General features: G+C 39.6%; 1 protein-coding gene across 1 annotated transcript; it reads right to left on the reverse strand.

The window, feature by feature from the left end:
• Positions 1-2,480: 2,480 nt before the first annotated feature.
• OR10Z1 (olfactory receptor family 10 subfamily Z member 1) lies at positions 2,481-3,422 on the reverse strand. Its single transcript, XM_002715327.3, has one exon. It carries the CDS (start codon positions 3,420-3,422, stop codon positions 2,481-2,483), a length of 942 nt encoding a protein of 313 aa, XP_002715373.2.
• Between the last annotated feature and the right edge of the window lie 13,135 nt (positions 3,423-16,557).

A 16,557-nucleotide genomic window follows, 5' to 3' on the forward strand; every position in this document is an offset into this window, starting at 1 on the left:
CAAGGGAGGGAATTTGAATCATTTAGGGAAATTTTGTAGACTATCTCCATTGTCTCCACCCCATAGTAATAATCTGAAATTCTATAAGGATGGATACATTGAATATCCATCCTGAAAAAGCATTCCAAGTAGATTTTATATACTTCCATACTTAAGACTAGTACATTTGGATGTTAGGTTAGCCTTTGACTATTACTATTACTTAGAAATTCGTGGAACACTTGTACTCGCCATTGGTTAGTGGGCACCTAAGGAATTTATGCTGAGTGAACGGAAGAGGCTGTAGAGATCAATTTGCTCAAACAGCTTCCACGTAATGGGGGATGGCCTCCAGCTTATAGTGAAATTGATCATAAAGTATATGGCCCATTCTATACTCAGGCCCTTTCTGCCTTCTGACTTTCTCTGTTCTTCAGATCAGGTCTCTTTCTTCCCACATTTGGTTTTCATTATATTCTATCTAGAGAACATGGAAACCTGAATTCCATTGAGAGAAAAAATATTGTCTCAGCTTAAATTCGTCCCTTGTCTCTCGTATCATGCCCTACTTCCAATTCATTGCTACATTATATGGACCTTACCTTTCAAAATCTCAGGTTTGTAGTTTCTTTCAGTTTTCAGCATCCTGTCCACATGCAGGCCACATTGCCTTCTGGTAGGATGACAGCAAAATCCATTTGTTACTGATCTCCTTGCTTCTGGTTTTTCCCTGCTAAAGTTCTCATCCTTTCCACTTCTTGGTTTATCTTCCTAAATCTGTTTCCAGATGTCACTTCACTCTATTCTGAAAAGTTCACTGTGCTCTGTCCCCATTGCTGAAATCATTATGTCAAAAGCAAGGTGTTCAAATTGCTGCCTGTACCCAACAAACAAGCTCACTTTTCATCATCATCTACAAGGATTCCATCACCTCTTCACAAGTCACTACTCTCTGAAACTGGCCTACGATGTCTTATCAACCAGCCATTGGCTATTCTGTTCTCTCTTCTTCAAATGTCCTTTCTCCTTACTCAGTGCATTCAAACCTCACTCATATTTTAGAAACAAGTTCAAGTACTACCTTAGGCATGAAGCCTTATCTGATCTTCCAGCCACAGTACCTCTCCCTAAATTAAAGGTCAATCTCTCTTTCCTTATATTAATTATGACAGCTGACATTTATCAGAAGATTGTTATGGCTGAAGAATTAAAATCTGTTAATGCATGATCCTATTTATCTACCAACATAAAATCATGATGTTACACCCATTTTACAAATGCCAACTCTGAAGTTCTTAAAAGTTAAATGAATTACTCAGAGTTGCATTGCTAGAAATCTGAAGAGTTTGCACCCAAACTCCTCTCTAACAATGTCTGGCATATATGACACATTGTGGAAAGAAAATTGGAAGAATAAACAAATAAACAAATTCAAAGGATATTATCAGGGCTGGCATTGTGGCGTAGTGGGTAAAGATGCTGCCTGCAGTGCCTGCATCCCATTGGATGCCAGTCTGGGTCCTGGCTGCTCCACTTCCAATCCAGCTCTCTGCTATGGCCCAGGAAAGCAGAAGATGGGCCATGTCCTTGGGCCCCTGTATCCGCGTTGGAGACCTAGAAGAAGCTCCTGGCTCCTGCCTTTGGATTGGGCAGCTCCCACAGTTGCAGCCATCTGGGGAGTGAACCAGTGCATGGAAGTCCTGTCTGCCTCTGCCTCTCTCTAACTCCATCTTTCAAATAAATAAAGAAATCATCAAAGAAAAGGGATATTATCCAGTTTGGGAATTATGCAAGTGGGGATGGTTCTTGACATCCAAGGTTATGAGGTGTTTAGAAAGTATCACCAGTTATCAGGAAAAACAGAAAACATTAATAAATATATTATCTGAAATATGACCAGTCCAACATGGATAAGCAATCGAAACAAAAAGAAGAAAATCATATTGAATCAGAAATAGATGAAAAAACAGCTAGTGAGAGAAACAATAACCTACCTTTTCATTTCGTGAAGCATTAGACTAATTTGTCAAAATGATTTGCATTGGATTTAAGATCTTGAAATAATATTACAGGTCAAATAGTCTCATTATACAATGATTCAAAAATCTCTACAGTAACCATAATAAGGCTCCTGTCAGCCCTACCTTAAACTTGACCACTCCAAACTTTGTTGCTTTGTCAAACTCCGTTTAAAAATATTGTAATGATTTTAATGCATTTCAAAAACCAAAATATTAATAGTTTTTAGATGCTGGGGTGGTGTCTTTGATACTGAAAACAAACATTCAGATTTTGACCTCATTGTACTATGAACACAGTAAGAAGCCCTGCCTCTGATCCCCTGCAGCCTGGGGGAAAAGCAGGAAGCAGGATGGGGCCCATGAAGGTTCTGTCAAGAACCTCAACAAGTGTCAGCTTTGGCCTGAGTCCTTGAATATCTGGCCTCAGTTTCTAGTCTATGATCATTCTACAAAGAAAGTAGTGTACCTTTGGGCTAACTTTCATCCTTTTCCTAGCAAGCTCCCTCGGAAGGCATTTCTCATAGCTGCCTGCACAGCCCGATTTCTTAGACTATACACAATGGGGTTGAGGAGAGGGGTCACCACAGTGTAGGTAACAGCAATCAGCTGATCTCGCTCAAGGGAGTAGCTGGCTTTGGGCCTCAAGTACATGAAGGAGGCACAGCCATAGTGAATAACGACCACAGTGAGGTGTGAGGCACAGGTGGAGAAGGCCTTCTTCTGTCCTGCTGCAGAAGGAATCCTCAGGATTGCTGCCAGGATGTAGGCATAGGAGATGGTGATGAAGAAGAAGGAGATCAAGAGCACCAACAGGCTGAGGATAAGAATCCCGAGCTCACTGAGACCGGTATCCCCACAGGCGAGGCTCAATACTGGAGGTGTATCACAAAAAAAGTGCTGAATCTCATGGGAGCTGCAGAATGATAGGCGGAAAATGACCAGTGTCATTCCCAACCCAAAAAAGTATCCACTTACAAAAGAAATACTGATCAATTGGGCACAGATAGTGGGACTCATACGGCTGGCATAGTGTAGTGGGGCACAGATGGCCACATACCTGTCAAAGCCCATGACAGCCAGAAGGAAGCAATTGGTACAGGCCCATGAGGCAGAGAAGAACATCTGGGCAGCGCAGCCCACATACGAGATAGCCTGGACCCTCAGAGCCAGGCCCACAAGCATCCTGGGTATGATGCCCAAAGTGTAGCAGGTCTCAGAGAAGGACAAGAATGAAAGGAAGAGATACATTGGTGTATGTAGGTGAGTATCCAGCCTGATTACTATGATAATGAAGACGTTGCTGGTCAAGGTGATGAGATACAGTGAGAGGAACAAGGCAAAGAGCAGTAGTTGAAGGTCGCCAAAGCTGGAGAAGCCAAGGAAGACAAAGCCTTTCCAGCAGGTTGCATTGGTGTGCCCCATTCAGAGTGATGTCCCTGATAGACTGGCTGATTCCTGCCACGTTGACAGTAGATACATAGCTTCTTTAAAATACAGGATGAGATGGGTTCTCTTTACCTTGTGCCTGTTGTAACTTGAAAAGGAAGCCTTGATTTAGAATGCAAACTTTAGAAAAGTATTTGTTACATTAGATACAAGTGAGGATCCATCTTGACATGAATGTATGCTCATATACATAGAAAAAAGTACACAATCATTGCACATATTCATGTATAAATATTTGTACATAATATATGACTGTATGGCAACTTCCCTGGACCCCGCTCTGTTGGGACCGAGGAACCTCGCCCGGGAGCAGAATCCCAATAAAATCCTGTGAATTAATTGATTCATCTGCCTGGGAAGATTTCTTACACACCAGACACCTTGCAGATGGTGCCGAAACCCAAGAGCTGAGAGTGTGCGCCTCCCCTTTCTGGGTTTGAGCCCCCCCTCACTCCTTGAACCTGTCTGGTGCCCCAGGCTGATTAACAGACCACGCTCGACCAACTGTAAGTAACTCCTCCCTTTCTCTCCCTCCCTCCTCTGGGTTGGCCCAGTCTCTGCAATCTCTGGCTAGCTCTCTGTCCAGACAGAGACCTCAAAATCGTGTGCATGTGGGCTCTGTTCTCTGCTGTTTAGCCTCCCAGAGGCTGTGGAGATGTCCTGCCACTGGCTTGGCCCCGTAGAGGACTGACCTCTAATCCATCTACTGAAGTCAGGGATAGGGGACGCCTTGACCAAATTTCAGTAGATCTGGGCTGCCAGGGAGACCATGGGATCTGGCCAATCCCGAGGGTGGGATTCAAAATGCCCCCTGGCCTGCCTCCTAAAGAACTTGAAGAAACTGGGACTGGCCCAGGACCTACTCCACCTAGGCATGGCCTAATTATGTACTTGACAACAGATCTAAGTGGCCCCCTGAGGGAACATTCAATCCCAAGGTCCTCACTGACCTTGAGAATTTCTGCTGAAGGGAGAAAAAATGGTCAGAGGTCCCATATGTCCAGGCTTTCTGAAACCTCCACTACCATCCTACTCCCTTCTCCCCTACTTTCCTCTTTGCTGGCTCCACAGCCAAGGTCTTGCTGGCCAAGATCAGGCCCCCACCTCCTAAGGATGCCTCTTCTGTGTTACTGCCAAACTCTCCACCCTCCACCTTTTCAGATCCTCCTGAGTTCCTGGGGACCCCACAGCTAGCCAGGAACCTCCTGCCCCCATATGCACATTCTTCCACCCCACTTCCATGTCCTGACACCATGTCCTGCCTCTCTCCACTGCCATTGCTGGAAGCCAGGTGGCCACGTGGCACAACCACCAGTGTCAAGCTCCACCCCCATCCTAATGGGATTCACTGCTCCTGTTTCCCTGCCCACCCTCCAGCAAAGTTTTAAAAGAACCTGTTCCTGAATACGTGGCTCTCTAGCCTCCTCCTCTGGTCTCCTTTCTCTTCTCTCTTCTCTCCTGCTCTCTCTTCTCTCCTCACTAGCTCCTCTCCTCTCTTGTCTCTCTCATACTCTCCTTCTCTCTCTTTTTTCCCTTCTTCACCCCACCCCTCTGGTCTGCTGGGTTTTAGGTCAAGTGCCTAAGCCCCACGTGGCCAACTGGATATGACATCATGGGCCAAAGGTGTTCTTAGGAAAAATGCAATTGTAACTGTAAAAAGACACTGAGTTTGAAGGAATTTCTCTTTGGATCTAGGAAGATCACTACCTTTGAAAATATCACTTTGTAACTTGCTGAACTTATTTTGCAATTTATTTTAACAGGTTTCCTGGTAATCAGTACTCAATGAAACAACAATGGGTAGTTAGTACTTGTTTTAGATGAATGCAATTTTAATTTTAATTGAATTCAGATAGTGATATTTAATATCAGCATCTTAAGTCATTTAGGTGTAACTGCTAATTTAAATTGGGTAAAGGCAAATGAGATAATGTGTCTAAATGTAAACTTTGGATACTCAGCATGTTATATTCTATAAAAAGTTTTTGGGTTAGTTTATAAACTGTCTAGGAAAAGAGTTCAATATTGCTTAGAGTAACTCAGGCTGAAATTTGATGTGTTACCTTATTTAAAAATGTCTTAATTTTGAGATTTTTAACAGGTTATTTCAAAACATAAAGCAAGGAAATTGCCAGATGGAAAATATCCCAAGTATAAAATTGTGCATTTGGTAAGGAAGGTTAAAAGGAAAGAGTTATTTTGAATAAAGAAAGACAAGGTTTGTAAGATTGATTTCATCCTGATGCTAGTTTAGACTGGAATGGAAATGATGGGATGATTCAAGTAAGTTGAAGAAGGTGTGTGGAAGTCACAGAAGGTTATGAAAGAAATCTTGGATCTTAATGAGAAAGCCACAGAGGCCTAAAGAGTTAAATGTTCTGTAAAATCCTACAGATGCTTTCAAAAATGCTATGTGAAGTAAGCAAGTGCCTCTTGTTGAGTTTATAATAAGTTTATAATTTTAAACGAGGCAACTTAAAGTCTTTTGTCATCCACAGTTTTATATATCAGATTTTCTGCTCATAAAAGTAAACGTTGCTGGTTCTGTGTTTAGCTGTGCTCCTATAGGTTCCGATGGACTTTTTCCAGCCACTTCTATTGTATTCAGTACTTTGGGGTGGTGCTGTAAACAAATGAAGCCAATAATGTATTATAGGTACCAACTGAGAGAAAGTGTGGTTAACTGTGGTTACTAAGAGCAGAAAGTAATTAGAATCAATTGGTTAATTAAAAAAAAAACAGTTAAAGAGTTTAAAAAGCTAGTATTGAAACTGCTATATTTGTTATCTAATGATTGAAACTGCTTTCTAAGTTTTCATTTTATATTGCTACTGTCAGTAAGTGATCTGGGACTGGCACCCCCATTTCTCTATTCTAAGTCTAACTTGTTCTCTCATTTCTATATTCTCTTCGAGGTAGGAATCTAATTCTATTCTGAAGGACTCTCCAAGATGCACAATTTGATTTTTAGATCTTATAAAAGGGATGGCTAACATTTCCTGTAATAGCATAGCCAAAATAAGAGCTTAAATTATAATTTCACAGCTAGATTTACTTCACCATGGGCACAGTTGTTCTGTACAGTGGTCTGCCCTCAAGGAGACCCAGCAGGCCAGTCCACTGCAGTGGCTTTCAATATGGTAAGCCTGGGCTTCAGCAGAAGTCAGCTTGTGAAGAGCCTTGGCAGCTCTGCCAGCCAAGAGTTGGATCACTGGAAATGGAACTGCCCTGGAGTCGAAGGACTTCAGGTCAGAGCCACAGATTGTATTGGCTCTAAGCTGAAAAGCCCTTCACTTAGCCCAGCCTCCAAAGTGACCACCACAGCTGAGGGGACGGCCAAGTAGGGTCAGTAACATTGCAGGCAGAACTGTAAATTTCCTGTTAGAGATTCCACCTGCCTTTACCTAGCCAGCTCTCCTCCCAGGCCAGGTAGGTAATGGAAGTCAACAGGATGCCTTCCCCAAGGAGGTTCACACCTCCCTTAGGATGTTCCCTATGTGAAGAGATAGGTCTGGTCCTCTTAACTTACAAGGCCTAAAGCCCACCAGATTATTATCAAGCCCCTTCTGTCAGGTTCTATTTGCCTCTCAATCAGCAAACTTAGTTGTGGCTTAGATAGCATCTTTCTTAGGTTCTCCAATAATGACTCTGTCCTTTGTTCTACACCCTGTCTAGCCCACTTGGGTCTCATTCCTTTGTAATCATAGCCTCTACTCTAACATCAATGACTCTACTCCCAACCTGTGTGTACTGATGGTCCTCTCTTCCACTTAATGTTGTATGATTACTCAGAATTTCTCCACAGACAAAACCCTCTACCTGCAAAAATTGAGTGGCCTTTCTCTTGGTCTTGGCTGGGATCAGATTTAAACCATATCCATCAAAGAGTCCTCACAAGGGTCCAGAGACCCCCCTCATTTCCTCTCCTCTATGAAATCCTTTCATTACCTGGTTAATGCCACTCTTTAGGTTCATTGGTTGCTGTTCTCACCCTGACTTGTATATTACAGTGTCTGTTTAAGTGTTTACAGCAGGTGATAATGGAATGAACCAAGGCCTTCATCAACCAGGCAGTCAACCAGATGCTTCTCTATCCGTACATGCCTGTCCCTGCGGAGCCCCAAGATACCCCCAGCAGGCCCCTGTGGACGACGTCCCCAGTAAGCAGGAAGTAGCCACAGAGACTCATCGTTGCCCCCTTTCCTATCATCAAAAGGTCGGGATGGTAGCTTTGGGATTCGCAAGGAGAGAAGTCCTATACTTCCGGGAATGGAGAGTCCCTATCCACACTTCTGAGAATGAAAAGTCCTTGTCAAGGTCCCTGCGGGTGCCTAAAGGTCAACCAATGAGGATCAAACCTGCCTTAACTTTTAACCCCCATGCCCTGAATCTATAAAAGGAGCCCTCCCAATCTCTGATGTGTGGCTTCCCCAGTCCCTGCTCTGTTGGGACCGGGGTACCTCACCCAGGATCGGAATTCCAATAAAAGCCTGTGAATTTATATATATATATATATATATATATATATATATATGACTGTATACACAAATGTATACATACATAGACACAAGCACATATAAAATTCAATTATGGACATGTCATATCAAAACTACTTAGTGCACATTTTCCATTGCTGACCATATCCAAATTATATCAGGAATGGATATTGTGTAACAAATCTATATCTATTGGGATACACACCAATTCATAGGACCATTCTCCACATATATGTTAATACTGATCTTCTGGGTACACTTTCATTTAAGAATATATTAATGGATATGTATACATTGCCTATAAGAATTTAGGGTGTAGGTAAGGTCTTGATGAATATTATTTTATAGATTATGCAACAAAGGCCAAGAGAAGTGACTTTCTAAAAGCCATGCAGGATTGAGACTAGAGAATAAGTATGATGAGTCGAAATCTAACATTACTTACCCTGTACAATTATTGCTTTCCTCAAACACTATTGGACACTAGCTCATAAGAATATAGACTAAGGGTCCAGCATTGTGGTGCAATGGGTTAAAGCACCAGCCTGCAGTGACAGCATCCCATATGAGTGCCAGTTCAAGTCCTGGCTGCTCCACTTCTGATCCATCTCCCTATTAATGCACCTGGGAAAGCAGCAACAGATGACCCAAGGGCTTGGGCACCTGCATCCACATGGGAGACCTTGAAGAAGCTCCTGGCTTCTAAACGGTTCAGTTCCAGACATTGTGGCCATTTAGGGAGTGAACCAGCAGATGCAAGACCTCTCTCCACTGTCTCTACTTCTTTCTGTAACACTGTCTTTCAAATAAATACAATTTTAAATAAAGAATATAGACTAAGAAACATTTTGTTTTAATAGTAGTCATTTGTTTCTAATCCTCCCCCAAGTAATGTTACCCTTTCAAGTTTCCTTGGGCAGATTAGGGCAGGCTTCTTTTTCCCATCTTTGCTGAGCGCTGAAAGAAAAAGTGGGCTTAGAGAAGGCTGTGCATCAGAAATCTTTCAACCTAAATATCAGCCATCAGGCTCTGCTGCCTCCCCAGAACATCTGCTGTGAACCAAATCATGGGAGAGTTTAGGCAACAGGGGATTCTCCACTCACCTCAAGAAGGTCACAGCAGCGAGAGCAAATTCTGCCTTTCAGCAGCCATGCAACCAACTGCCTCCCAGCAGGTGAGCCTGCAGTAGAAAGACCTGAGTTTCCCTTCAGAAACTCCTTCTCCAAGCAAAATGATATCCCTAACTGACTGCAAGAAGCCTCCTTCCACACCTCTAGCCCTAAGTGCTGAAGGATATTTGCTTCCATCGATCGTGTCTCTGAGGAATCCCCCATCCCAGTGGGTTCTGAGTTAGGAAGTACATCTAATTGTACTTCTCATCATTAGTTGTTCACATCCTTTGGGGGAAAGTAGAACAGGGAATATGAAGAAAAAGATGATAAGATCATTATTCAAGTAATAATTTATATGCTAAATATTATTATTTTCACACAACAAATTTCTTAAAACCTATAAGAAACTGGTGAAGTAGAGTTGATAGCAAACTCAGTCTATAAAATTGAAATGACCAGTCCAAAGCTATAGAATTCAGAATTTATGCCTTTAAATTCTTGCTAAAAGATGTATCATTTAAAAGATGAAAATTAACAGGAATTCACTTTCCCCTTATTGTTGTCTCAAAAGTTGATAATACAAGTACTTCAGATATATCTGCCCAGATTCCAAGTAATTCTAAAGGATATCATAATTTCTCCCATGGTCAATTTCTTTCTGTATCCTCATCTATCTGTTCTAACTTTTGCAAGTGCACCTTTTTAAAAAAGCAAGTTGACTTTATTTTCATTTTTTGCTTTTTCCACAATGCTTCAATATCGGCACCCAGATTTGTAAACTGCTTTCCAAGCTGAGATTTTCCTGAAACATGGAAACATGTCAAAAGTAAACCAAAGTTAATCAGTTAGCTTAACTCATTTCTCCAGTATACTAGTGTCCATATTTGCACCTCCAGTATACATTTTTAGTCAGTCACTGATTCAACAGAAACAATAATGGGGCCAGTGCTGTGGCATAATGGTTAAAGCCATTGTCTGTGGTGCCAGTATCCCAGATGGGCACTAGGTTGAGTCTCTGCTGGTCCACTTCCAATCCAGCTCTTTACTAATGTTCCTGGGAAAGCGGCAGAGGATGAATCAAGTTCTTGAACCCCTGTACCCATGTAGGAAACCAGGAAGAAGCTCATGGCTCCTGGTTCCTGGCTTCAGATCAGCTAGCTCTGGCCATTGCAACCATTTGGGGAGTGAACTAGTGGGTGGAAGACCTCTCTCTCTCTCTCTTTCTCTCTCACTCTGTTATTCTCTCTCTGTAACTCTGACTTTCAAATAAATAAATAAACCTTTAAAAATAATGATTGATAGTATAATTCAACATCAGATATCTGCTAAATGTAATGGGATGATTAAGGATTATTATCATTGCTTTTCAGTAAGAAAACTGAGGTATGGAAAAAGTATTAACTTACATAAGACAACAAAACCTATGGAAGTTGCAGTGCAAGTAAACTCAAGAACTCTTTCTTTTAATTTCCATATTATCCCTGATTTGCATTGGTTAAGAGGATCAAAAAGATGAATAATATATGGAAATGAGTATAGTCTTAGCAATAATTATTATCTCAGGAACTTTTTGCACTACTGTTTTAGTTGTTGATCTATGAAATACAGCATGCATTTTTAACAATCCACTTAAATGATATTGAATTTCTTCCAGTAAAGTGAAGACTATTTGAGATGGAAAATTTTCAGTTATTCCAAACCACTGATGCACTGTCAATTTTTCAAAAAAAAATGCATGCCATTATGAATAAACTAAGAGGGAAAGTGTGTATGTCCACAATATTAAGACAACATTTAATATTTTCAGTGCTCTCCATTTTTTTCTCTTATCTGAGTTACCATGAGTTCACTTTTCTGCAACCTGGATGACTTTACTTAGCATCTCTTACAGTACAGATTAAAACCAACACATTTTATCTCTATTTATTTATTTATCTAATATTTATTAAATATTTTATTATTTATTTGAAAGTGTTTTAATTTTTCCTTTATTTGTGAAATACAGTTTACTGGATATAAAATTATTTTCAACAGTTGTTTTTCACTTTTCAATATGCATGTTCAGTGCATCTGTTTTTGAAATTTCTGGTAATAGTGCTGACATTAATTGCATCATTATTTCACTCTATGTCATGTATAATTTCTCACTTGCTATTTCAATAGATTTCCTTTACTATAAGCTGTATTTCACCATAATGTATTTGACTGTGTTTTTGTGCTTCTCTCAGTTTTGGTTTGTTAAATATCTTGAATTAGTAATTTAAATCACCACAAAATTTGAGAAATTGTTGGCTATTACTTCTTTAGATGTTTTCCTTCCTCTTTTTGTTCTGCATCCTTCTGAGATTCTGATTACAAGTATATTGGAATACTTAATATGTTTCATAAATCTTTATATCCTTTCAAAAGAATCAAGGAATTTATTCATTTTATGTATAATTGCTGTTGTAGGTTCAGATTTACCTGTTATTTTATCACATCCAGTCAGCTGATGAGCTTATTCCATGAATTCTTTAGTTCAGCTACCTTACTTTTATGTATTATTATTTTTAGGTTTATTTATTTGAAAGGCAAAGTTACAGTGAATGCGAGAGAGAGAGAGAGAAACAGAGATCTTCCATCTGCTAACTCATTCCTTGATTGGCTGCAGTAGCCAGGGCCAGGCCAGACCTAGGTAAGAGCAGGAGTTTCTTCTGGGTATGCCATATGGGTTCAGGGACCCAAGCATTTGGGAATCTTCCACTGTTTTCACAGGTACATTAGCAGGGAGCTGGATCAGAATTGGAGCAACCGGGACTCAAACTGGCACCATATGAGATGCTGGCATTATAAGCAATGGCTTTACTTGCTATGCCACAGCACCAGCCCCTAGCTACCATACTATTAAACTTTAGATTTCCAATTTACTACTTTTTATAATTTGCATATCTCTGCTAATTATCCATATGTTTACCATTTATTACCATATTCTCCTTCTTTCTCTAAATGTATTTAGAATACTTGATTCGAATAATGTAAAATAATAATTGTACATTCACTTAAAATCAAGGTTCTACTATTATAGAGCACAGTAATATGACAATGATTTACAACTTATTACATATTTTATGAGGAAATTGAAGAGGGGAGGGGGGAGAGAGAGAGATAGAGAGAGAGAGAGAGAGAGAGAGAGAGAAACAGATAGTAAGAACTCCTACCTGCTGATCTGTTGATTCACTTCCCAAATTCTTGCAATTACTGAGGATGGGTCAAGCCAAAGACAGAAGTTGGGAATCCAATTCTGCATTTCTATGTGATTATAAGGAACCAAACTACTGGAGCCATCACCTTGTTGCCTGTCAGTGTGTACATCGAGCAAGTTGGATTCAGGAATAGAGGCAAGATTTGAACCCAGACACTACAATATGAGATGTTGGTTTCTCAAATGGTATCTCAGCCACTAGGCCAACAGCTCTACCTGGGGATCAATTTTACAAATAGAACATATTTCATGTATTTCACTGATACAATTCTAGTAAGTTAACCATGCTTCCCTCTCTCCCTCCCTTAATCCTCTTTCTTTAGCTCCTTTTTCAGTTTTTAAAATAATATACTTTTTTTAATCTTTTTTTTTTTTGACAGGCAGAGTGGACAGTGAGAGAGAGAGACAGAGAGAAAGGTCTTCCTTTGCTGTTGGTTCACCCTCCAATGGCCGCCGCGGCTGGCGCACTGCGGCCGGCGCACCGCGCTGGTCTGATGGCAGGAGCCAGGTGCTTCTCCTGGTCTCCCATGGGTGCAGGGCCCAAGGACTTGGGCCATCCTCCACTGCACTCCCTGGCCACAGCAGAGAGCTGGCCTGGAAGAGGGGCAACCGGGACAGAATCTGCTGCCCCGACCAGGACTAGAACCCGGTGTGCCGGCGCCACAAGGTGGAGGATTAGCCTAGTGAGCCGCGGCGCCAGCGAAATAATATGCTTTTAATTTATGATCAATTTATACTTTCAATTTATGATTTTATGATCACTGGCTTAATAGACGTAAACCATAAAGTTCAACAAGTAAAATGTACAAACACCACTGTTTCATAGGAATATAGAGAAGGGCTAAAATAGTAATCAAATCTTAAGATACCACTTTTATCCTTACAAATTTTTTCTATTCTATATTAATATCACATATCAGACACACTATATGATATCTATCTTTTTGAGACTGATTTATTTCACTAAGCATAATGGCCTCTAGTTGCACTCATTTTGTTGTAAGATAGGACTTCAACCTTTTTGATGGCCAATTAGTATTCTATTGTGTGTGTGTGTGTGTGTGTGTGTGTGTGTATCATGGTTTCTTTATCCAGTCATCAGTCGATGGGCATCTGGGTTGATTCCATATCTTAGCTATCATGAGTTGAGCCTCTATATATAAACATAGGGGTACAGATAACTCTTTCATATGTTAATATAATTTTCTTTGGGTAAATTTCCAGGAGTGGGATGGCTGGGTCACATGATAGATATATTTTTAGATTTCTGAGAATCTCCATACTGTCTTCCATAATTGTTATACTAGTTTACATTCCCAGAAATGTTATATTTGGGCCCCCTTTTCTCCACATTAGCACCAGCATTTATTTATTTCTGATATTTTGGATGATAGCCTTTCTAACTGGGATGATGTGAAACTTCATTGATGTTTTCAATTGTATTTGCTTGATGTTTAGTGATCCTGAACATTTTTTCCTGTATCTGTTGGCCATTTATATTTCATCCTTTAAAAATTCCTGTTTATATCCTTTGCCAATATCTTAACTAGATTGTTCATTTTGTTGTTTAGCTTCTTGAACTCCTGGTACATCCTTGATACTAATCCTTTGTCTGATGCATAATTTGCAAATGTTTTCTCCCAACCTGTCAGTAGCCACATCATTTCGTTGAATGTTTCCTTTGCTATGCAGAAGACTCTTGGCTTGACATAATCCCATTTGTCTATTTTTGCTTTTAGTTCCTGGAGTCTTTTTCTGGAGTCTTTTCCAAGAAGTCTTTGCCTAGGCCAATCTCTTGCAGAGTTTCCCATGTTTTCCTCTAGTAATTTGGTAGTATCAGATCAAAGATTTATACCCTAGAATCATTGAATGCATTGATATTTGTAAAAGATATGAGGAAGAGGTTTTGTTTCATACTTCTGCAAGTGAAAATCCTATTTTCTCAACACTGTATGTTGAAGAGTCTGCCCTTTCTCCAGGGATTGGTTTCAGCTTGTTTATCAAAGATTAATTGGTTGTAGATGTGTAGATTAATTTCTGGGGTTTCTATACTGTTCCATGGGTCCACATGTCTAATTGTTCCAGCACCAGGCTATTTTGATTATAAGTACCCTGTAGTGTGTCTTGAAAGCTATATTGCTGTGCTTCTGGCTTTGCTTTTGTTATTTAAGATGGCTTTAGCTTTTAGGGTTCCTTGTGTTTTCCTATGAACTTAGGATAATTTTTCTAAATCTGAAAAGTATATCCTTGCTATTTTGATTAGAATCACAATGAATCTGTAAATTGCTTTTGGTAGTATGGACATTTTGTTAATATTAATTCTTCCAAACCATGAACATGTAATATTTTTGCATTTTTTGTGTGTCCTCTTCTATTTCTTTCCTTTATGTTTTGTAATTTTCTTTTTTAAAACAAGATTTATTTATTTTATTTGAAAGAGTTACAGAGAGAGGAGAAGAGGCAGAGAAACAGAGGGGAGGGAGAGAAATAGAGAGAGAGAGAGAGAGAGAGATCTTCCATCAGCTGGTTTACTCCCCAAATGGTCACAATGGACAGGGCTAGACCAAGCCAAAACCTGGAGCCTAGACCTTCTACAAATTCTCCCACTTTGGTGCAGGGGTGCAAGTGCTTGAGTCATTATCTGCTACTTTGCCAGGCACATAGCAATGAGCTGGACTGGAAGTAGAGAGGCCTGGTATTGAATTTGTTCCCATCTGGGAGGCTGCTGTCACTGTTGGAGGCTTAACCTACTATGTTGCAATGCCATCCCTTGTAATTTGCATTGTAAATATCTTTCACCTATTTGGTTAAGTTTATCCCAAGGCATTCAAAGTTTTTTGTAGCACCTATGAATGGTATCGATCTTACAAAATAAGCCATAGCAATGTCTGTATATTCAAAGGCTATTGATTTTTGTGTGTTGATATTATATCCTGCAATTTTATCAACTTTCTCATGAATTTCAAAACTCTCTCAGTGGAGTCTTTTGGTATCCCTACATATATGATCATGTTATCTGCAGAGACAATTTGACTTCCTCTTTTCCAATTTGTATCCACTTGATTTCTTTTTATTTTCTAATGACTCTGGCTAAAACATCCAGAAAGATGTTACATAGTAATGGTAAAAGTAGACATCCTTGTCTGGTTCTGGATCTATTTTGGTTTTGTTTTTTGCTAGTTTCCTGAATGGCAGCTTAGAATATTTTTCAGTCATTTATTCATCTATAATATAAGCAGTTAATTTTATAAATTCCCCTTTCAGCACTGCTTTTGCTGCATCCCAAAAATTGTGATATGTTATAATTTCATTTTTATTTAATTCTGAATTTTTTAATTTTCTTTAGGACTTTCTCTCTAATCCTTGAATTATTTAGAAATGTTTTTTTTAAGTTTCATATCTTTGCAGATTTTCCTTTTATCTTGGTTATTGATTTCTAATTTGACTCCATTAATGATAACCCTAATGTCCTCTGTATGGTTTTCATTCTTTTAAATTTTTTGTAGAATGCATTATGATTCAGCATTTGGTTTGTCTTAGTGAATGGTCTATGTATACTTTGAAAGAGCATGTGACTTGTAGTTGTCCTTAGAGTGTTTTAATAATGTCATTTAGATAATATTCATTGTTGATGTTGTTCATTTCATTGATATATTCTTTAACAAATATATATAGATATATCTAATGCCCAATAATGGGATGCAGAAGACCCTATAAAAACATTGAATTTGTATGGGACATGTACTCTAGTGATCCCTGTTAGGAATTTGGAAAACATTATGCTGAGTGAAATAAGCCAATCCCAAAGGGACAAATACCATGTGTTCTCCCTGATTGGTGACAACTAACTGAGCACCAAAAAGGAAACCTGTTAAAGTGAAATGAACACTATGAGAAGCAGTGACTTGATCAGCCCTCACCCTGACTGTTGATGAGCAACTTAATATGTTATCCCTGTTAGTATTTTTTTTGTTTTTTTTTTTTTGTTCTACTTAATACTTTTGGTTGAATACTGTAATCAATACACAATTCTTAAGTGCTGAAACTTAACTGAAAAGTGATCACTGTTAAATATAAGAGTGGGAATAAGAGAGGGAACAGATGTGCAATTCAGGACATGCTCAAGCTGACTTACCTCAAATGGTAGAGTTAGAAACATACCAGGGGGTTCCAATTCAATCCCATGTACCAATGGCATCTCACTAGTCCCAGTGATCAATTTCTGTTCACAATTGATCATAATGATAGGATTAAGAACCAAA

The sequence above is a fragment of the Oryctolagus cuniculus genome, chromosome 7, assembly GCF_051225735.1.
Source record: "Oryctolagus cuniculus isolate XC-2025 breed Fujian yellow rabbit chromosome 7, ASM5122573v1, whole genome shotgun sequence".
NCBI classification, from domain to species: Eukaryota; Metazoa; Chordata; class Mammalia; order Lagomorpha; family Leporidae; genus Oryctolagus; species Oryctolagus cuniculus.

Bases quoted from the DNA above. Each gene is read 5' to 3' on its own strand.
- OR10Z1 (XM_002715327.3), bottom strand. From the start codon at position 3,422: ATGGGGCACACCAATGCAACCTGCTGGAAAGGCTTTGTCTTCCTTGGC.